A 22,042-nucleotide genomic window follows, 5' to 3' on the forward strand; every position below is an offset into this window, starting at 1 on the left:
TGTCACCACCAGGGAGGTTTTCTGGGGACAACACTCCATTTGGCTACCAGCAGAGACAAGTTCTCATCTGAGAGACCAGAGGGACTTGACCCATCCTGCCCGACTTTCTCCTGGGCCCGGGGTGGGGGGGAATGTATGTATGCGGGTATCTACTCATCTAACCTCAAATAAATCTAACACAAATATAATCTCATGCATATATGTAAAGCTCATTTCCTCACTACAGAGTGACTATGTACCAACTTTTCAGAACATTTTATATTTAGATAAAATCTCATTTATATATGTACATAATCTCATTTATATTTTTCATATATTTGTATAACTTTTATATATATAAAACATTACACATATATGTAGATCACATTAAATCATTTGTGTCTATCTGCCAACTGTCCTAAAAATTATATATTTCATTTATATAAATCTTATATATATAAAACCTTGCTTATATATAAGAATCTCATTTAATCATTAGTGACTATATGTTAGCAAATGTTTTAAATACTATATATATAATTTCACTTATATATAAATCTCATTATGCAAATCTCATGTAATCATTAAAAAAGATATATGCCAACAACTGTGTTAAATATTATATATACAATCTAATTTTATATGTGAATGTCATTTATATAAATAAATGTCATAGATATAAAATCTCATATATAATACAGTCAAAGATATATGTGTGTGTGTGTGTATGTGTGTGTAAATGTCATTTAATCATTTAAAAAAACCCTACAAGACAGGCACAACTGTAATCCTCAAAGACTGAGCAAGGTCAAATATCTGTGCATATGATACCAGGTCTCAGCAGAGCTCTTGGGACCCCCACTCAGACCTGCTCTCCTGAAGCCCAAAGCTCTACCTGCCTCAGTCAGGGGCAACTCCAGTTTTCAGCCATTCATGCCCCCCAATCCCAGGCTTTCCCTTGACCCTGCTCTCTCTCTGACTTCACAACCAACAACCAGTAAATCTTGGTCTGCCTTCGAAAGCAGCTCAGGACATCACTCCTTCACTCTTTCACCACCTCAACTGCCCCACTTCTGGTTCAAGCCTTCATTAAGGGAAGATGAACAATTGCATGTCTCCTACTCCTCACCCCACTTTTGCCTACTGTCACAGAGCAAATCCGTTAATGCACAAGTCAGTCCAGGTCACTCCTTTCCAGATCCTCCAGGGGCTCTCATTTCACTTACAGGGAAACCTTGAGCCCCTATCACAACTCAAAAGGCCCTACGGCATATGCCTTCCATACAAGGACTCCCCATCATGTTGAAATCACCACTTACAAGAGCCTGAATAGTTTCTAGGGATAATGCATCTAACATTTATTAAGAAGGGTTTGTAAGAGCTTCTTTGGAATTCTACTCACTGCGACACACCCATACTGGGCAAGTAAGTGAGGAGGACTCCCCTTTCATCTGAAATCAAATGGGGCTTCAGTGGACCCCAAAAAACATAAGGGACACAGTGGATTGGCATCTGACTCGTGCCTGAGAAATTCTGTGGACAAGAGACCTAGGCTGACTGGCTACTCCACCAGTGAGGCAGTCGCCGATGTTCAGGAATTAGCGTGCACCCCTGTATCTGCTTGGGTAGAAGGTGCCCCAGTGAGCCACATGTGGTCCAGGCATGGCAAAGAGCAGGCTGGGGACTGGCCTGCCCTAAAGGGGCCAACAGACTTCATCTGGAGGAACTGGTAGTGGAATCAGACCCCTAGGGGCTGAAGAGGGATCAACAGGCTGATGATACAGGGTTCATTTAGCAATTATAAGAGACAGGCCATCATCAACTGAAGGAGGGTATCAAGAAACCCATACAAGTCCCCTGTGGGAGATAGTCGGCTGTAAATATCTGTGAGGCCCAGAGAATGAAAACCCCTCAGGCAACAGCACCACTTGGTCCTTGTACAACTTTCCTGCTCCCCACCAATACAACCAGAAAAGACAGCGAGGTTCGGCAAGAGTAAGTGGAACCTAAACCTTGAATGAAGGCAAAAACATTGATTCTTAACTGGGACATGGCCATTTTTTAAATGATCTTTTTAAATTCAAGTATAGTTGATGTACAGTATCGTATTAGTTTCAGGTATAACATCATGATTCCACAGTTATGTACATTACACATTGCTCACCATGACAAGTCTAGTTATCATCTACCACCGCAGTTATTACAATACCATCGACTACATGCCCTGTGCTGTACTTTTCATCCATGATTTTTTTTTTAATTTTTTTAGAGAGAGAACACGCATGAGCATGGGGGGAGAGGCAGATGGAGAGGGAGATAGAGAATCCTAAGCAGGCTCCAGGCCCACCATGGAGCCCGATGTGGTGCTCGAACTCATGACCCTGAGATCATGACTTGAGCCAAAATCAAGAGTTGGACGCTTAACCAACAGAGCCACCCAGGCGCCCTAATTTATTTATTTTATAATTGTAAGTTTTTACCTCTTAATCTCCCTCCCCTATTTTGCCCATCCCCCACCCCCATAATTATTGAGTTGAGACTGTGTTTGTGACTTTAGTTTTTTTAAGATTTTATTTATTTATTTGACAGAGAGAGACACAGCGAGAGCGGGAACACAAGCAGGGGGAGTGGGAGAGGGAGAAGCAGGCTTCCCGCCGAGCAGGGAGCCCGATGCGGGGCTCGATCCCCGGGATCATGACCTGAGCTGAAGGCAGACGCTTAACTGACTGAGCCACCCAGGCGCCCCCGTGTTTGTGACTTTAAGGAACATTTACCAGAAAGTTCCTGCATCCTACTTGTGTTTTCATCTCAGATTAGGACTATCCCATTAACCAGACTTAAAGGGACAGTGAGAAAAAAAATAAAGTTCCTTTTGGGATTACACTCTGCTCCTGCTTATTTACTACACTGGTGAATCATTTAATTGTTGCTCTTGATGTTGGACCAGATGCAAGTCCCAACCCCATCTCTGTTTATTTCCTCTCATTGTTGGTGAAGGGACTCTTGAGCAGAATGTCCCATCAAAGTTAGCCTGCGAGAGGCAGTCAAAGGAACAAGGTTTGGCTCATAGACGTCACATTTGGAATATCCGAAAGGCCTCCTAGGCTACTGGAAGAACCAGAGGCAGTTAGAAGTAAAGGACTTTTCAGGTGTGACCTTGACCACTTAGAATGGCGTCAGGACCTTGCAGAAAGGCCAAAGAGGCTCACAAAGCAACAACGGGGACAATGATGACACCAGAAACAACAGAAAGAAAAAGGGCAGGAAGGCCAGCAGAGGGAAGATCCTGGGCTCCAGCCGAGGCTGGCTGGCCCACAGGGACTGAAAGGTGACCCAAGGGAAAACGAGCAATCACTAGTGCACCCCCTTCTCCACTCTGAGGGTGTTCACAATCGGGCAGGAAGGTGTTCTCTCCAGTACTGCATTGTGGACAGTTTCAGAAGCATGGCAGTATTACCCACCTTTCCCACATTCCTAGACCCTGAGCCCCTTGGCGACAGGGACCGTCTGAGTAAGCTCCGTCTTTTAGCAGGTCCTGCGACAGAACAGGAGGCTCGATCCTGCTGCTGGATGGACAGTTAGACGTTGACCTCGTGCAAATCCCTTTCCCAGGATTCTGTTGCCATGAACTCCGAAAAAGCTCCTTCCCTGCGATGTTGCCGGAGCCAGGCCTTGGAGGCCAGGGGTCACCCCCTAAGGGTCCCTCTCTTAAGAGCCGTGTTGTGATGATCGAAGCAACAAGATTGTGTGTGTGAAAGGATTTTACACAATTCCACAGTGACAAATATTGTGGTTAGCCACGTATGGCAGCTGGGGTCATGCAAGGTCAAGCTCTATGGGGGTTTATCTTTGGTGAGGAGTGAGCCCTGTGCAAGTAAACTTCCACCTGTACCAGGGGAGGAACAAATGCTTATATCAACCCCCCTGAAAAATAATCCCTGGGTCCCCCCATTCTACGGTCCTCTGGGGTCATGCTGTTGTTGCCCAGTGGCTACCGGCCTGAATCACTGAAGCCTCAAGTCAGGAACCCAGACACCACCTAGAGGCATCAGGTGTTTCAACCCCCTGGGGGTCCAGAAGCTTCTCTATTCAGAAACCACAGGTTTGTGAGTCTCATGTACACAAGCAAATGCAGACGAAGTTTCAACCTTTTTATTCAAAGCAGCTTCTCACAATGTATAAATACTGCATATTAGCACACATGAAAAATACAACTTCTAAGGCACCCAGAAATGTGTTCATACACGTTACAGGACCATTCACAAAGAGAGTGTACAAGTTGCTCTAGACAGTCAGCATTTGATAAGTCAGAAGATTATTATCCCTCAGTCCTGCACCCAGTCTCGGGAAATATTTACAACGCAGTGAGAAAGGGCCAGCTGTAGCTGCTTTTATAATTCTATGAAGTACTCATACTTACAAATATTCAGAACTAGTTAAAGACTCTCCCATGATAACCTGGCAAAATAAAACAAGTAGCCTAATTTGCAAAGGTCTCCTTGGATTTTGGTGTGTGTGTGTGTGTGTGACACCCACGATCAAATCCACACACTCCTAGGGTGGGCTGGATAAGTTTTTGGTAGCCTGCTTCATTATCAGAAGTTTGGTAATAAGCCTTACCACTAGAATGCCACTTCTTCAGCATCAATCATTTCTCAACCAGTTAATGGATTGGTGACTTCATCATGAATTAAAAATGGAGCATCCCTTGGTGTGAGAATCGAGGGAAATTCTTCTCATGCCAAACAGGAATTGGAATGGGTCAATGAAGAACAAAAGGAGGTGGAAATTTAGCAACTGCAGGGTGCTGCTCAGTGTAGACACATTTTTAAAAACTCACGATGGAAGTTCCTACTCAGATGGAACAGTCTACACTGGTGAGATCATCTAGAAGAATGCCAGACCTCCACCTTTCATGATATGGATAAGGGCTGGGACTGCACAGCAGAAACACCACCTGAGATAGCGAGTTTCAATCTGAGAAACTCATCTTTCAGAGCCTTCTCAAGGTGATAACAAATCCCTCTGCATGGCCAGCCAGGTTGGTGGAAGTGAGCAGCTTCTCTGTGCCATAAAGCGTGCACACCTCTGTCTGGATGTGCCCACACAGTCTATGAAACACGTGCTTTGTTGGATTAATGGAATTCTTTGGTCCTTGGTTTTATGAAAGGCAATATTTTCACAATCCTGTCAATGTGGACATCAGCAAATGACTTCCAGCTGGGACTAATGGCACAGGGACAAATTTAATACCAGATGGAACACTCTACACCCTCCAAACTTCCCGGAGTCCCCTGAATGAGCGAGCTCCAGCATCAGGTCAGGTGCTGGGCCAATGAGGCACGGTCAACCCGGATAGACACCAGCTGAGGCTTCAGATCCAACATTCTGTTCTCTGGACTGCACACACACTGCAAACACGGAAAGCAAATCTCCATCTTGATGACAGACTTTATGAACGCTTATTGGAGATGCACTCAATAACCTGACGTTTAGCCATACGAGAGCCCTGGTCTCCAGTCATCTTTAAAGCCTTAGTAAGGAGAATCAGTTGGTGGCTAGGGAAGTGTGGCCAACCGAAAGGAATCGTAATCTTTAGAAAAAATTTAAGTCCAAACTCTAGATGGTTTTATTAGACCCCAGACACAGTGGATGCACCACCAATGAACTCCATGACTTAGACTCCACTAAAACAGCCCTGGGTGACTGGCCTCAGCTGATGTGATGCTCTTAATCTAGTTTGCCTTTGCCCTGCTAAACTCAGGTTTAAGTATGGCTTCACACACATAGTTCATTGATAAGACACTCAGGACACATGGGAATGCTGATTACGTAACTGAAATTGACTTCAGATTGTCTACACAGTAAGACTCACATGTAAACTTTGTTAACACCTCTCAAGGAGTGCTGACCTCAGCCAGGCTGGATGGTGCCAGATCATCCACGAGGGACCTGGGGTCAACCGCCAAGGTCAGGAGTAGGAAATGCCATTTGTTCAGAACAAATGATGGACCAGCAGCCCTCCCTGTGACCATGTCTAAACCATGTGAATAGTGCGAAGGGGGCTCCAGAAAACCTATCCTTGGTCCATTCATATGGCCAAAGGCAATCACCAAGCTGCCTTTCTGGCTCCTGCTGCCATCAGCTCAACCAAACTCTTCACATTAGCCATGACTTACGGACTGCGTTGAGTCCATCAACATGGCTTATGTTGCTTGGAAGAAACAACAACCCGTATTACCTTTTTTTTTTTTTTTTTTTTTTTTTTTTTTTTTTTTTTGCAACAAGCTTAAGGCTCTGTTCACAGACACCATCAACTGCCACACAGTGAGACCTTACGGGGAGGTCCTAAACTACATATGTGGTTGCAAAGGCTGCAAAATTTACTGATCCTAATGGTAAGGCTTATCCACAAATTCAGTACATTTTCAAATTATACTTCAAACTCAATTACTCTGAGAAAAAGAAAATTAACCTGCTCTCCAACAATAAAAGAGCAGTAGATTCTAATGAAAAAAATAAAACCATTGGCACCAAACCAGTATGCTATTTTTTGAAAGAACAAGTGATGTTAATGGAAAAGATTGCCTAAAACGCATATCCTAACTTACCACAGAAATATAAAAGTTTATATTCTGAAAATATATACTGTATTAAAGTCTGTAAGCATTTCAACCAAAATTTGCAGAAATAACTGAGCAACACTTATCTACAACAAAAATATACATGCAAGACAACCCCCAAATGGTTTCCCTTAAATATCTACAAAGGCAAAGTGTAGATTTTTAAAGATTATACAAAACCATTTACAGAGAATAAAATAAAATACTTATGAAATCTCATTTAGAGTCTTAAATACTGTGTATATTAGTGAGAGTGTCTAAACTAATATGTACAACAGATCTAAGTGTCTGAATACAGAAACACAGAAGAGAAGCAATTCTGCATTTTAAATATTCACTTAGGAAGATTTGAAGATGTTTCTATTTGTTTCTCTTAAAAAAATTTCCACAGAAACTAGATTGGAAAATTGCACGAATGTGACTCAATTTCAAATTAAAAAAAGTTTACAAAATCTTTTAAACCAACAATTAATGGGAAATGCAATTCAGCATTCAGTCAAGGCTTTTTTTTAAATGTGGATACTTGGAGCTACAATTGCATTGATCAGAGTCCATTTTGATCATTATTTTTCCATCCTTATACTAAACTTCATATGGAAGAAACATATTATCATGCTTCAGAGAGAACATTTCCTAGTTTAATCTATACCGAACAAGTATAACATTTTAAATCAATTCTCTACTACCTTCTCAGAGCTAGCCGATTCCATTCTTAGAGGGTAATTCTTGATGGTTTTTGCCCACAGACATTATTTAAAAGCAGGAAGGGACACATGGGTACATCAGCGTTCGTGTGGTTTCCAAATGGTGAGCAGCTCTGACCACCTTGGCCAAGTTTGCACAGAGTCCTCTTGGAATGGGGCTGCTAACTCCAGTGGTCCCATTACAGGACGCTGGGTGCTAATCACCTGGGGCTGGAGCAGAGCGGGGAGGGGAAGTCTAATGTGGGGCTGGCGGGACGGCAAAGTAAGTAGGTTACCTACAAGGTTCCTCATCTGAAGAAGTACCCTCACTTGCCACCCATGGCGGTTCTTCCAACCCCAAGGTGAATTCTGGGCTTGGGCTGCCAAGACCAGGAAGCTCCTCAAAGACCTGCCCAGACTCTGGGAAGGGACAGAATGTGGGGGTGGAGGCAAAGCAGGGTGAAGAGAGGGGGAAGCAATCCTATGGGTGGAGAGAAGGCGCTGTGACCAAAGATAAAAAAGTGAAAACCTGAGCCCCCTGTCTTGAGAAAGCTCTTAGGGTAAACCCAGACACATGCACAGATCTGGCATTTTCCATCCCAGGTCAGTTTGCTAAAAGTTACCTGGATTTCATCTCCATATCATCAAAACAACTATCCAGAAAGTGGAGAATTCAGTGATGCAGTCTACCCTGCAGCAAGCAGATTTAACCTACTTTGGCCCAATTTGTGGAACATCCTCCTTGAACTGACTGTGTAGAAACAACCAAAACACAGACCGTCTTTCAAAACACCTCCCGTTATACCCAGAACCTACAAATTAACAGCAGAAATTCTACCCAAGTAACGGTTTCACATTCTTACCCTATCCTCAGAGATCCTTCCAACAGGGAAGGATAGTAAGAAGAGGGGCTTTCCATAGAGAGACACAAGGCCACCTTGGGGATGGCATCCAGATGAACTTCATATTCACTGTCAACAGGACCATGTCTCGAGGCTTAGTGTAGACACTCAACCCGCTTTTAAAACACAAGGCAGACAGAAAACTGTGGCAACAGCCTCCCTGTTCCCAGCCAGCCTCCCCTCCCCCCACCATGCCCAGCGCTCCCTGCTCCGCTCACTTGTCTCCAACAAGGGCCAAGACAGGCTGGCGACCACAGAGGGAAAGAGAAGAGCAGGGAGGCAAGGCGGCCTCTGAGAACATACTCAGGGGCTGTGACGGACATGGAACAACCCCAGCACTCCGAGAATCTAACTGGCCCACAGAAGGGTGACGCCTCAGGCAGAACACGCTCCTGCCGCTTCACTGCTCCAAACCCCAGGTCCACCTTTCTCTTCATCAACCCAAACCCAAACCAAGTCCCGCCCCTTCTCCTCAGCTGATCCATGGACGTTGGGGTGATGGTCTAAATGCAGATGTTGGCAGGCAGCCCAGGGACCCTGGCCCAGGAGGCCTCATCCCTGGTTATTTCGCCCTGATGTAAGTAAACAACTAGCAACAAGATCGTCTGCGCTTCCAGACACGAAATGATTCAGACCAACTGACCGCTCAACGGAGTGGGAGCTCTTTGCCCACCTCCCCGGAAGGCCAAAACCAGACAATGCTGTCCACATGGAAGAAATTGACTCTGAAATCCAAGTTCAGTCATTTGCCCCAAAAACAAAGGGCTCACTCTAGACAATATGCAATCTCTAGGCAGGGACTATTAGCTCTTCCTGACATCACGAGTCAGGGAGTGGGTATGTCTCAGTACCATTCAGGCTGGAGGCCCCTTTATCTCCTTCAAGGCAGCAGAGTGAAGAGAAAACTCTCCTGTAATCTCTCCTAAGAGCAGGTACTCAATTATTACAGCTGAGAACTGTTTTACATGAAGAGGATCTGGTGCAGAGCCTTTTATCCACGGGGATCCTTCCATTTACATCTCTCCGAATTTTATTTCTGCGTGGTTCATTGCTAGAACGCACCAAACAGCATGAACCTTGTACGGGATTTGGTCCAGGGCAGTATGAAAATAATATCTGTGTCAATGACAGATATCATAATATATAAACAAAAATAAATAAATTAAATAAGTTTGATTAAAGAAAAAAAATCTCCTAGTAGTTCATGTTTTTGTAAAACTAGCTTTACATATAATACACATAAATTATCAGAATTTCCACTTATTGTTTTAAAAATATATATTTAACAAAACATTCCTAAACGTACAATATCTGGGTTTGCAAATCACTCAATTGGGTTTTAAGACCAAGCCCTAAAAGTCACACAGATTTGCATCAGAGAGAAGACTGAGGCTGGCTCCACACAACCATTTTGCTCAGTGGTCTGGAAATTCCCTAAGATTGATTGTCCCCTGTCACCGGATCTGCACTTAACCGGAGAGAGCCATACAGCCACATCTCCAAAGCAGAGGCACTGTGTAGACACAGCCTGAGTCAGAAGGATGGGGGAAAACTGGCCTTCCCCTTCCCGGACTGGGATGGTGCATTTCAGCGAGTGCGGAGAGGACCTGGGAGAGTATCTGGCAGAGGCCTGGGAAGATATAGCCCTCGATAGCTCTCTGGCCAGTGGAGGGACGGGGGTGGGGGCGGGGGCACCCGGGGGGAAGCCGAGTATGCTGCGTTTCCCATCTGTTATACAAAATCAAACCAATGCGGAGCAACCAAAGGACAGGAGGAAATGGACACAAGAGAGACACCTTGACAAACACCTTAGCCGGCGCACACCGTGCTCGGATTTCTGAAGCACAGGGCAAAGCTGGAAGTCAGGTGCCCTCGAGCGCTGGGGCAGGTGGGCTGGGGCTCTTCAGACTTCGTAAATTTTGTCCTGCAGGTAGCTGAACAGGGAATCCAGGCCCTTGGAGGAGCTCCAGAGCTGCTTGAGCATGAGGCATTCTTTCTCATTCACATCTTCAAGCACGGACTTCAGGAAGCTCCGAACGAGGCATTTCGACTCTTCCAACACCTGAAGGGAAACGCATAAGCCTCGTTAGCCGGCCCCAGGGACTCTGCTCCAGAAGAACGTACTTGGCCTAGGAGGCACCAGTTAACCTTCCGATGTCCAAAGCCAGAGGAGACTGCCTGCTGTCGTCCAGAACTTCCCAGGCCCCGTGTCCCCGGCAATGCCAGGAATGGGCTCCGGGCACGCCAAGGTGTTGAGCCCTCGGTCCCTGGGATGGCGCAGTGGGGCCTGTGTGACCCCCTGACCGCGAGAGCTTTGTCCTTGACCCTAGGGTGACATAAGCTCAGTATCATTTTCTATGGGTGTCATGAAAAAGTTTGGGAAACACCGCTCTCACCTGCCATGTTTCGCTCTGATTATGTGCACCCGCGTGACAACAGCGCCTACCGTAAGGATGGTTGGCATCACTGAGTAAGAGAACTAGCTGAGGGCTATCTGAGGATGCGGAGGACTCACCCCAGCAGGAGTGTCTCTTGTTGAGGCTTAGTAGGAAGAGCAGCGGCAAGAGAACTAGCAACCGTTGTAGTAATGAGTAATACCAAGTGCGGTAACTGCAGTGATGCCTAGTAACAGCGAGGACAACAGTAATAACCCTACGGTATTGGAGCAGCAACAGCGGGAGGAGTTAGTAATGCCACCGTGGGGACGGCCGTGGCCGTGCTGATGCAGCAACGCAACGACAGCAGTGACATCAGGACTACGGCAGCGATAATGGTGGTGACAGCGAAAATCATCACAGTCATGAGTGACAGCAAATGTGCTGATCACAGTAATAAGAGCAATGCTATTAGAAGTATATATGAGAAGTACTCTCCCTGCTTTCTTTCATTTCGTCCTCATGCTAGCTGCAGAAAGAGGTAGTGATTTTACCTCCACATTATGACGAAGGACCTGAGCTCAGCGGAGTAAAGGTGCCCGAGCTGTGCAGCGCACGGGGCCTGCAGACGCCCGCTGACCAGGGCGGGCCAAGCGCAGACACCGCGGGGGACTGAGGCACCCGAGCATCCTTCGTCCTTCCACTGGCCTCCGCCCTCCTCTGCTGACGTCAAGGCTTCGCTTCACACTTTCCCAAAGTGCTTTCAAAGAGAAAAAGCAGGACAAGGGCTCCCTTGCTCAAACAGGCTGGAAGGAAGCTGGGATCTTCCTCCTCGGCGCCGGGCTGGAGGCTAAGGGGAGTGAGAAGGGGACGGTGGACCAAGGCCGCCTCCCGCCTCACAAGAGCTCCCCGGAAGAACCCTGGCTCCCAGGTCCCAGAGCAGAGTCTGTTCTCGAGCAACTCACCCCCAAAGCTCCTGAATTCACAACCGGGGACAGGAGAGATTTCCCTGCAGTATTTCTTCAGCAGCTCACTCGCCTCCGTACCTCTACTGCCCAAAGACCAGACTCCTCGATGGAACTTTGAGGCCTTTCTCCCACCTTCCTTTTCAACTTTATTGTCCCTCACTCACCCCGTGAACCTGCTTCCACCACTGCGTGAACTCCACGGGGCTTTTCGCACGTGTGTGCCCTCACACTGCTTCCTCTGCTTAGAATGTCTGCATGCTTCTCCCTACAGCTGATCCTAGGCTCATCAACCGTCCCTGTGTGCCCAGGACACGGGGATTCCTGAGACATGGGATTTCCAGTGCTAAAACCAGGAGAGTTCCAAGCAAAGTGGGACGAGTGGGTCACAGCAGTTATCAGGAAGATTAAAAGACAATCCGCATAAAGAGATTAGCAGAGGGCATAGCTCATAATGCGTGTTCACCAATGAGGCGGACCTCTCCCTCACCATCACTGGCACTGTCAGGTTTCCTGGGAGCAGAGCTTACACACAGTAGGTGCCCAGTCAAGGCTGATGAGGTAAATTGGGAGAGGCACGGCGGCTGGGGCAGGGGGGAGGGGGAGAGGCATGGCGGCCGGAACCTTGGGGGCGGGGTGCAGACGGAGAGAAGGAAGGGACACTCACGGGTCTGATGCCATAAATCCACCCCAGCACCTCCCTGACTCCGAAGCACAGACAGAAGCCCCCTGACCCCAACCTTATTCTCCCAAATCACCTTTCTCATTTCCTAGACTGGCCCCGTGGCTCCAGGAGCAGGCTTTACTCCACCTTTCAACAAGATATTTCCATACTGCGCTCCAAGTGACTTTTATGAGATAAAATCGACACTTAATTAAAATCCGGCGCCTCTGCAGAGGTGTTATTTATTTATCTGTTTCTCGATGTGTCCTCAGAGTCAAATGGCGACGGTTAAACATGCCACGCACTCGGTGGGTAGAAGAAATGAAATACGGGGACGGCATGTGCTGGCTTCTCTCATCTCCAGGATGGTTTCACACCCTTTGTCCTTATGTGACTTTGTTTCTCATATTCTTTTAAAACTACAGATGTTTTGTGCTTCCGTGTGTGTCTAGGACTTTCTTTTAAGGCAATGCACTCTACCCCAGGGTATAAATCTCTTCTGTTAGGTTTTCAGGCTGGACATGGCGGAGAATCTCTAAGAACACCGACTGTCTGTCTCCGGATGTAAGCTCTCGACCCCGAGAAGAGGCACTGACGGCTTTACACACACACCCTGCATGACCTTTGGCAAGTCAGTTAGTCCCTCTCAGCCTCATGACCCTCATCTATAAAATGGGTCTGTTGCACAGACAAGCACACAGAGACACAGGAACTCACCACTGCGCTGCAGGAGGCCATCTCCTTGACCCGCAGCATGACCTCCTGGCTGAAGGTGGTTGGCCAGAAGACCTGGGACACAAGTCCCCTGCTGCACGCCTCCTGGGCAGTGAGCTTCCGCCCACAGAACAGCATCTCGTTGGCCTGAAAAAAGCAAAGGCAGGGGAAGGCTGAGGGCCCAGAGTGCCTCCCGCGTCTATTAGCGAGGCCTGGGCTTGACTTGTACCACTGTCCTGGTTCTCTAAGACATGGCTATAAACTGGGGGCGGGGGGGGGGTCAGATAAGCTTTGGGAACTACCTGCAAACATCTGTGTCTGTGTGCATCTTTCTGAGCAGAGGGTCCACAGCTTTCCTCCAATTCCCAAAGGAAGCCACATACCGACTGTGGTTTCGTCTGCCCAACACCCCTCCCCACATCTGGCAGCAGGCCCACAGGAGTGAGCAAGCATCTCAGGCTGGGTACATTTCAGTGCTGACACCCCAGCCATGACGACTGGTCCACAGAGGAACAGATATGTGCCCTGTGTAATAAAGCTCTCCGCGAGGCTTCCCAGCTAGAGACGATGGGATTGCATGAAAGTCAAGGAGCCCATGGCCACCCACTGCTGTGTCCCCACTCTTTGGAGAGGTGAGACCACAAAGAAAGGAGGGCTAGAGAACAAGAGTCCTAACTGAGCTGGGATTCCTGGATCCCAGCAACCCCAAAGAAGGCTCCACTTCTGCATATGCAAGTTATGGCAATCACTGCATTCTTTTCTTCCTGTTTTAAGCCAGTTAAAAGTGTCTACATCACCGGCAGCCAGAAAGGTCCTAAATAATACCATCATACCAACGCAGGGGCACACATCTCTCCTGGTGACCCAGGGCTGTGCATACCTCTGCCCAGTTGGAAAGGGCAAAAAGCACCCTTCCCCACCTGACCACCGCCCTCCCTGCCTTCTGTGGTTTCCTCCACACCCTACTCCCCAAAGAATTTCCTTTTGCTTTGTAGTTCACAGCTGTTATACGTGTTCTGGGAGGAGGCTGATGGATAAAGTCCTAGGCACAGACAGCGCAAGGCAGTCACCACTAAAACTTACCAAGTGACTCTCTGGCTGATAATTAGGGTATAATGGTCACCACCATGTGATGGGGTCCCTATCTCCTTCAGGATAAACCCCCACATCCTTCACGCAGCAGACAACCCCTTCCCTGACCTGCCATCCATCTGCCTGCCCCTATACGCAGAGCCGCTCTTGGATCAATGTGGAATCGCCAGGCTCTCTCGGCTGCTGGGTCTCTGCGTGTGTTTTCCCCTTTGTTCTCGTTGTAACTGATGGGTCATGATGACCCAAAGGACAACCTTTCATGCCAGAGCAGAGAAATTTATCAGGCTAGTAATGAGCCAACAGCAGGCATTTGGTTAGAGGTTTGAAGACAAATCTGTCATTATACTTATTTAGAAACACCTCTGTCTCGGGAAGGAGAAATGAAAGGAAGGAACACTACAGAAGCAGCCAAACAGGACACGGTCGGCAAGAACATGTCTCAGTCAGCAACATTCTTGGAGTTTCAGAAATGATTGAAATAAAAGAGAGACAGAAAGAGATAAGACGCACAATGTTCACATTTTCGCAACCACAAAGGACAGGGAGGAGCGGGAGTGGCCCTGACTTTGGGTAGAGCACGGTGGCCGAGATCAAAAAGGGAAGTGTTTGCTTCCCAGGCTCCCCACCCGCCTCATTTTTCTGCCATTGGTGAGACTGTGAGTGGCCTCAAGCAGCCCCAACCCCAAGTCCCTGTATCCGAATGGCCTCCCCGATCCCACCCGCTGGCCCAGCTGCGTAGACAAGGTGGTGCTGGTGGGTGTGGGGCTGCTGGTGGTCTCCACCGATCTCGTATTTTCTTCCTGTTTCATGCTACCATCAAAGAGGGACAAGCCTACACTCAAGGGGTAGAGTGGGGTTTCCCATCCTCCCAGACTCACTTGGGAGGTGCCCCCGCCGGGAGCTTTCTCTAAGCACCCCTGAACCTTATCACAGTCCAGCAGTACGGCCGCTGGTGTAATTTCCCCGCCTCCCCAGGTAGGAAGGCCAAGGTTTCAGGACCAGGGCGGAAGAAGGCACAGGCTGCAGGATCAGACACCCTTGCTCTGCCTTCTGCTTTGCTCTGGGACCCTATGCAAATCTCTTTGCCTCTCTGAGCCTATTTATTCATCTCTAAAGTGGGTACCAGTTACCACTTGGGAGGATCCAATGAGATAATGAAAGAGCAGGGCAACACCACACCAGCCATGCATCCGTACCCACAGACCGGACTGTCAGGGATGGAGCCCCCCTGTTACTCATCTTTGTACTTCTAAGCAGGTAAGGCAATGCCTGGTGCCTACTGGAAGCTTACTGAGGTTTGTGGGCTCAAAGAAGGAGCAACACCTGCCAGAATTTCACCTCAACTCTCCATGCCTCAGTTTATCTGTAAAATGGAGAGCAGTAGGACCTACCTTTGCAGGTGCTCAGAAAAGTGAACGAGACCATCCCGTGGGAAGAGCCCAGTAAAGTGGCCGGCAAGTAGGAGGTGATTAGTGCAAGCTTAGAGAATCTCGCTGGGACAACCTGCTCAGTCCTTGGTCATCAGAATGCCCATGTGGTTTGAGTGTGTAAAGCAACACAGGGGACATATTTTTCAGAATGGAAATCTCAAAGAGACAGCAGGGAGCATCAAAATGATCGGGCATCCCCGTGCAGAATCCCAGTACCAGTAACACTTCAGTGAGGACCCACAAAGCCCCGGGTGAAGCTGACACCTGAGGGTTTCACCCACACACCTCAGCCTGGGGTGCGGAGAGGGAGAATCTCAGGAATCCTAAGGGTGGAAGAGACACTAAACTCAGTCCGCTGGGTCAGGGAAGCAGGTGGTGAGTATGCTGAGCCCACAGGCCTTTGCAGTCACCTGGGAGTTACCTTTTGGAGTTGGGGTATGTGAACGTCAAGGCCAGAGACCAAACAGGAAATGGAACAAGAAGGGCTGGGGTCATTAAAACACTCTGAGCTTTGCCAAAGACCTCAAACTCAAACCAGAAGACCCATCAAAGGCTTTGTAAGAGACAAACAGATAAATTATTGGAGGACCAAGGAGAAGTCAGGAATGGCGAGGATGGAGGAAAGTGTTTCCAGGAGCATCTGTTACAGCAGAGCGAGCAAACAGTGTTAGAGCTGACCACGGGCCCACTGGGTTCAACAAACAGGAGGTCACAGGTGTCCCTTGCAATGGAATGTGGCAGGTTTCTTCTTCAATATTAGAATGACTATACCCACACATGCGGGTGCTGGGACTTTCTAGAGCTAGTCTGGAGGACACACCAGATCTGCTTACTCCCATTCTAGAGGGACAAACTGTTACAAGGAGATGCAAATTGATTTCAGAGAGTACTGTGTTTCAGAGACCCCCAATTTCAAATCCATTCCTTGGATGTGGGTCCTACTTTATGATCTGCTGGTTAAGAGCACAGACTTTGAAACCCCATAATCTGTGTTCCGATCCCACAACTGCCACTCCCACTGTGTAACCCTGGACAACTCACCCTCTCTGAGCCCCAGTCTCCAATCTGTCAAGCGGGGATAACGACTGTCCTCCCTTACCGGGTTGTAGGAGGATGCACTGAGTTAGCAGCTCTCAAGCGCCGGCCACGGTGTGTGCTTTCTAAGTGGCCCTGACCACACTTGCCTCTGGCTGCTGGTGCAGGATTGACTGCAGCCCACGGTGGACTCCACCACTCGTTCAACACCACTCTGACGGTGACACGTGACACGGTGAGTTCCTTACCTTCTCCAGTTAAGCTTGCCCACTGTGTGATGGAGACCATAACGCAGGTTCTCCAGGTGGGACTGCCTGTGATTATCAAATCCCTTCCTGCTTCTGGGACATGTGGCAAGACTACATTTCCCAGCCTCCCTTGCAGGTAGGTGTGGCCATACCACCGAATCCTGGCCCATGAAATGTGAGTGGAAGTGAAGAAGCCCCTTGCAGGCCTGGCCCAGGAAAACCTCCAGGCTCTCTCTTCATGTCCACCAGATGAAAGTGAAGGTAGGTCTACCAGACAGAAGATGCCTGGGCCCCCAGTCAGTGTTGACAGCTACATCTACACTGGACTGTGGCAAGAATGAGAAATTTTTGCTGTTTGGACCCTAGAATTGTGGGATTGTTACAGCACACAGTCCCTTCTAATACATGGTCTTATCAGGTTGTTGTGAAGAATAAATGAGATAATGTAGGCAAAGTGCTAAGGTAAGCAAACTGAACTTAGTTTAGTTAGCTTAAACTATTATGTGCTTTAACTAGTTAAGTGCTTAAGTGAACTAACTGAATTAAGTTAACTTAGGTGAACAAAGTACACCTTTGATAAATGAACGTCCCCATCGACCTCTCGACCCTTGGCCACACCTGCCACTGGCATCTGGCACCAGTGGTTCAAGGCTCCCAGATCAGCCTGACCTCAACCCAGCTCCCCTGCGGAAGGCAGAGGAAGCAGAGATACTCAGCAGATTCCACAGAGCGGGTGCACCCCTGGGCTCCTTACTCATCTGAAGGGCCATATCCTAAATCCAGGACAGAGAAGGGGTCTTGTTGGGACCCAAAGCCACTTATCCCAGAGAGAGATCCTGCCCGAGGAACGAGGGGGCTTACCAGTGCGACGCCCAGGATCTGGGGGAAGGTATATGAGGAGCAGCCAGCAGGTGTGAGGCGGATGGTGGCATAGGGGGTCTGAAACCAGGCCTTCTCGCTGGCCCACACAATGTCGCAGAGGGGCAAGATGGAGGCACCCAGGCCCAGGGCAGGCCCATTGATCGCAACCACGATAGGCTTCTTAAACTGGATAAAGGCCTTCACAAAGTCCCTGGGAGAAAAGAGAAGACCCTCTTTAACAGGTGGGTAGGCCTGCCGAGACCTATTCGACACCCTTTAACCTGCCAAGGCTGAAATAAGTTTTCCTGGTGCTATGAAGCACCCTCAGATGGTCAGAGGGAACCGGATGCCAGGCAAGCATCTCATTCTCCTGAACACCGAGCCCACTGAGCTGCAGCCACAGACCTGGCACACTCGGTGGTCAGTGGCATACTTTCCAAAAGAGATGTGTGGAGTGACCGCATGTCCCACTTTTCCCAGAGGGTCCAGAGTCATGCCCATTGTCCCAGCACTGCACCCAGTTAGTACTCCCTGGATATTGACAAATTTTAAATATCCTAAGGAAGACAACCTGAACATCAATGTCTAGAACCAGAAAGAGAACCAAAAGGGGGGCATTACAAGGAGGCATATTTGAATGCAAGGAGAGAAAGAATGTTCTAACAGCACTGGCTGAAGGTGGAATGGCTGGCATTTGGAGGTATGAACATCTCATTACTGGAGGTATTCCAATTTTGGCTGGATGACCACTTTGGGCGATGCTGTAGAGGGAATTCAAGCTTCAGATGGTGGGCACAGGTGATATTTAACCTTTTTTAATCGTACGACTGTTTGGTTCTGAATCACCCAAAGGGACACCAGACTAGTCAAGGGTGGTTCTAGAATGCTGACAAGGATCCATATATTGTGGTGGTTTTGACCAAAACTGGGGAAGGACACTGAGCTCCCCTGGAGGCGTGAGGCATCTGGGGTCATGGCTCTGCAATTAGTAGACATCTTATCCCCCCTCCCCTTCCTCATCAACCAAAGTTCAGAGTGCACCTGTACCTATTAAGCAGAGTCAACTCTACTTTCTTTGCCCTAGAATGCTTTTCGCCTCTCCCATAGCTGCTATCTAAGATCCATAAAATGTTAATACTCATCTGGACATGGAGGAAAGATCCAAGATGTCTAGTAAAGCCTGCATCCTTCATTATTCTCAGATGGAAGACTGGAAACTACGAAGAACTCACAAGAATAAAATCCATACTCCCGACCGTGACCTTGGTCTGCTTCTGCTTACTCCCCCAGGCTCATCTCTTGTCTCCCTCAAGCCTGCTCACAATGCATGAGCTGCACGGGCCTTCTGAGAGTTCTCAGAAAACACCAGTATCACAATGTGCAATTATCCTAATTATTTGCTTGCTTACTTGTTTTTGGATTTTCCTCCCTCTTCAGCTCCTTGTGGAAACCTGCAGGTCTGCCTCATGCATGGCTTGGTGTCCATACCTACTGCAGTTCACCCTCAGTAACTGCCGGATAGATAAAGGAGTCTTCCAGGACGAGAGTGAAAACTGCAGATGTGCGGCAGGAATGCACTCGCCGCTTGCCACACCCACTTTCCCTTCACTCCTCTTCCTGAGTCTGCTGTTGGAGCACATTTCCCCGTCTCCTTCACAGTTGGCTGTGGCCAAGTAACTGAACGCTGGCTGATGGAATGTGAGTGGAAACCTAAACCCACTTCCAGGCCCGAGCACGGAAGCCTCCTACCGTGCAGCCTGCAAACGCTTTCACCTGACAAGCATGGCCGTCTTGGAGGGCGTGTGTGCTGAGCCACAAGTTGGAAGGAGTCAGGGTTCTTGAGTCACACTTGGAGGACAGCCACGGGCTGATCAATAGCATCCGTTTTAGGTTCCCAAATATAAGAAGTAAATTTCTATCATAACTGAGCCATTACACATATTCAGGGTTCATTCATTACAGCAGCTAGTACTTCACTAATACAAACGTCCAGCTGATTTATGCCTTCACGGCTGCTACCATTTCCCTGCAATCCTTACCAAAACATGTGGGCATCACGGTGATACACTGGGATCGGATTTCACTGTGAGAAGCCTGGGGTGGGGGGTGTCTCACGACCTGAATGTTGTCATGTAAGTATGCACGCTTGCCCAGGCTCGACACAGCCCGTCTCCTGACTCCCGTGCAGTGGTTTGTGAGTAGAAGGCAGAGCTCTCTCAGCCACTGCTGACCCCCGAAAAGGACACTGCTGCACTCTGGCACCACAGCCCTCTGATTCCTGGTTTTCCAGTGGCCCATTTCCTGGTCTGACTTCCTAACTTCATGGCCTCAGTCACTGGCTTTAACATGTGCTTTTTAACCAAATGCAATTTGGAGCCTGCACCATATGTGGGGCTTCTTAGCAGGATCCTTGGAACCACAGGGTCTGATTTGGGACCAACATTCCACATCTAAACCCCTTCATACAATTCCAGGACCTTGAATCTCCAAGTTGGAAAGGAATTCAGGAGCCATTAAGCCAAATCTTCCACTCAGTGCCGGATTCCCTCCCTAGCATCGTAAGGATATGCCATTATCCAGCCATTGTGGAATACTTTCAGTAAAGAGGGTCCTTCCTATCAAGACGCCTCCCCACTGTGGACCTCATGAGGGCCTCTCTGACACTCCCACTCTGCTCCAACCTCCGCACAGCAGCACTTGAGGAATTCACCTCCACCCTCATGACCTTATGGGAGCATACCATTCCAGAGCCCAGAGCCTTCCCTCTTCGGTCTCCAACCTGAGCCCTGTGCAGAGGGATCACACATCCCGAGGAGGGCTAAGGGGACCGAGTGTGCCCAGCTATGCCCCTGCACCCCCACGCCATCCTGTTTCAGTCCATGCTGTCCTGTGGGCTCATGTCCTGGACACGAAAATGCAATGCACAGACCACTCTCCCCATCCTCTTCCTCTCAAGCAGAAGATCTCTATCACAAGGGCCCAGTGGACACAGAAGCCCAACAGCAAACAGGATATTGCATTACAGATGCTGCCGCTCAGCTATCTGATCCTGACTCGGGCAGCGGGATGGTGCGGGGGAGATGGCTTGCCATCTTCTTCAGCATCAAAGTCCATCAGTCATGCTGACTCCAGCCCCCACAGCTTCCTCCACTCAGCCTAGCCCTGTGCTCTCTGCCTGCCTGAGTGTTGGGCTGCTCCAATGTGGCAGAAGGAGCAAGAACTTTGGGGTCAAGTCTCCACTCTGTCGTCCCTAACTAGTACTGAGATCTTGGACAAGTTACTCACTCTCTGGAATCCCATTTTCCTCCCTGTCAAATGGGAAAGCCAACGGTTTGTCCCTGTAGGGCTGTATGGGAATTGAAGGAGACAGTGCCTGGCCCACAGGAGACCTGGGCCACGGCTGCTTATAGTATTATAGTCAGTGCACCTGCTGGGTGGGGCTGGGGGGGGCGGCTGCTCTCTCCATTCTCAGTGGCTGGTGATCCGCCCTCCAGGCCCAGGGGACACTCTGAAGCAATGACCTGCATACAAATGCCACCTGGGGCCACTGGCCTTTCCTGTGTGACCTGGCTATCTATTCCCTTTAACCAGAGCGCCGGGGTGTAGCTCTCCCACTGCCAAAGTTCAGAGCCAAGTCAGCCAGTACGAGACCTCTGAGCACCAGATACACATGGTGATAGTCATCCTGGAGCCATCAGACAGGGGCTCTTGAAGCCCACTCCATGGTCAGAGCAGGCTTAGCTAGAGCTTGTGGCCGGACATAACAGTACTAGCAATGAAAATAATTCCTTACCCCTGTCCTGAGGACTAACTATGTGCTGGGTCAATCCAAGTTTTTCACACGGGTTATCTGATTAATCTTCATCGGCAGACCATGCCATCACCTGTGAGGAGTTCAGGTGAGGGCAGCCTCTCTTTCAGGATGGGGCTGACAGCTCTGTTTGGGTCCTGGACAGAAGCCTGTGCTGAATGAATCATCTGAGCTCTTCTCACATCTGCTAGTTCATTCAACAAACATCTGCAGAGTGAACACGGCATACTGGGTCACGTCTGCGCATGTTTTCTCTAGGATACGATGAGGTTGGGGCAGGAGCAGTGCTGGGGGTGCTGCCGCCGTGCAGCGTGCCCGGATCCTGAAGGTCAGCCCAGCCAAGAGCATGCATGTCCCCAGAGAACTGCAAGGACTCTCTGTAGGTTATAAGGTTCTGTGGCCAAAGTATGTTTCAGCCATAGACTTTGAACAAAGTTCATAGACTTTGAACAAAGTTCTTTCACAAGAGAATTCTCAGACTGCAAATATGTTCCTATGCCTGGAAAATCCACAGAAGCAGGGACAGAACTTGCAGCATAGCCCAAAGTAATTTATGGACAGTGCCCTTCACTCATGACACTTCTCTGGAAATCTGCAGAACATTCTCTGGGAAATGCTTCTCTGCCACCTTGCGTCCCAAACTCTGGAGCATGGCTGCCG

At 48.6% G+C, this 22,042-nt stretch overlaps 1 protein-coding gene across 1 annotated transcript in view; it reads right to left on the reverse strand.

Moving 5' to 3' along the window:
* Positions 1 to 4,117: 4,117 nt before the first annotated feature.
* CDYL2 (chromodomain Y like 2) overlaps positions 4,118 to 22,042 on the reverse strand; it is a 153,518-nt gene continuing 135,593 nt past the window's right edge. The window contains exons 5-7 of the mRNA XM_088027504.1: positions 17,572 to 17,782; positions 12,909 to 13,052; positions 4,118 to 10,249 (exon numbers count right to left, since the gene is read on the reverse strand). Coding sequence (XP_087883630.1) covers positions 10,091 to 10,249; positions 12,909 to 13,052; positions 17,572 to 17,782 — 514 coding nt within the window. The 3' untranslated portion in view covers positions 4,118 to 10,090. The remainder of the gene's footprint in view (positions 10,250 to 12,908; positions 13,053 to 17,571; positions 17,783 to 22,042) is intronic.

The sequence above is a fragment of the Eumetopias jubatus genome, unplaced genomic scaffold (genome assembly GCF_037043125.1).
Source record: "Eumetopias jubatus isolate StellerSeaLion01/CBP00866 unplaced genomic scaffold, mEumJub1_p1.0 scaffold_10, whole genome shotgun sequence".
Lineage (NCBI taxonomy): Eukaryota > Metazoa > Chordata > Mammalia > Carnivora > Otariidae > Eumetopias > Eumetopias jubatus.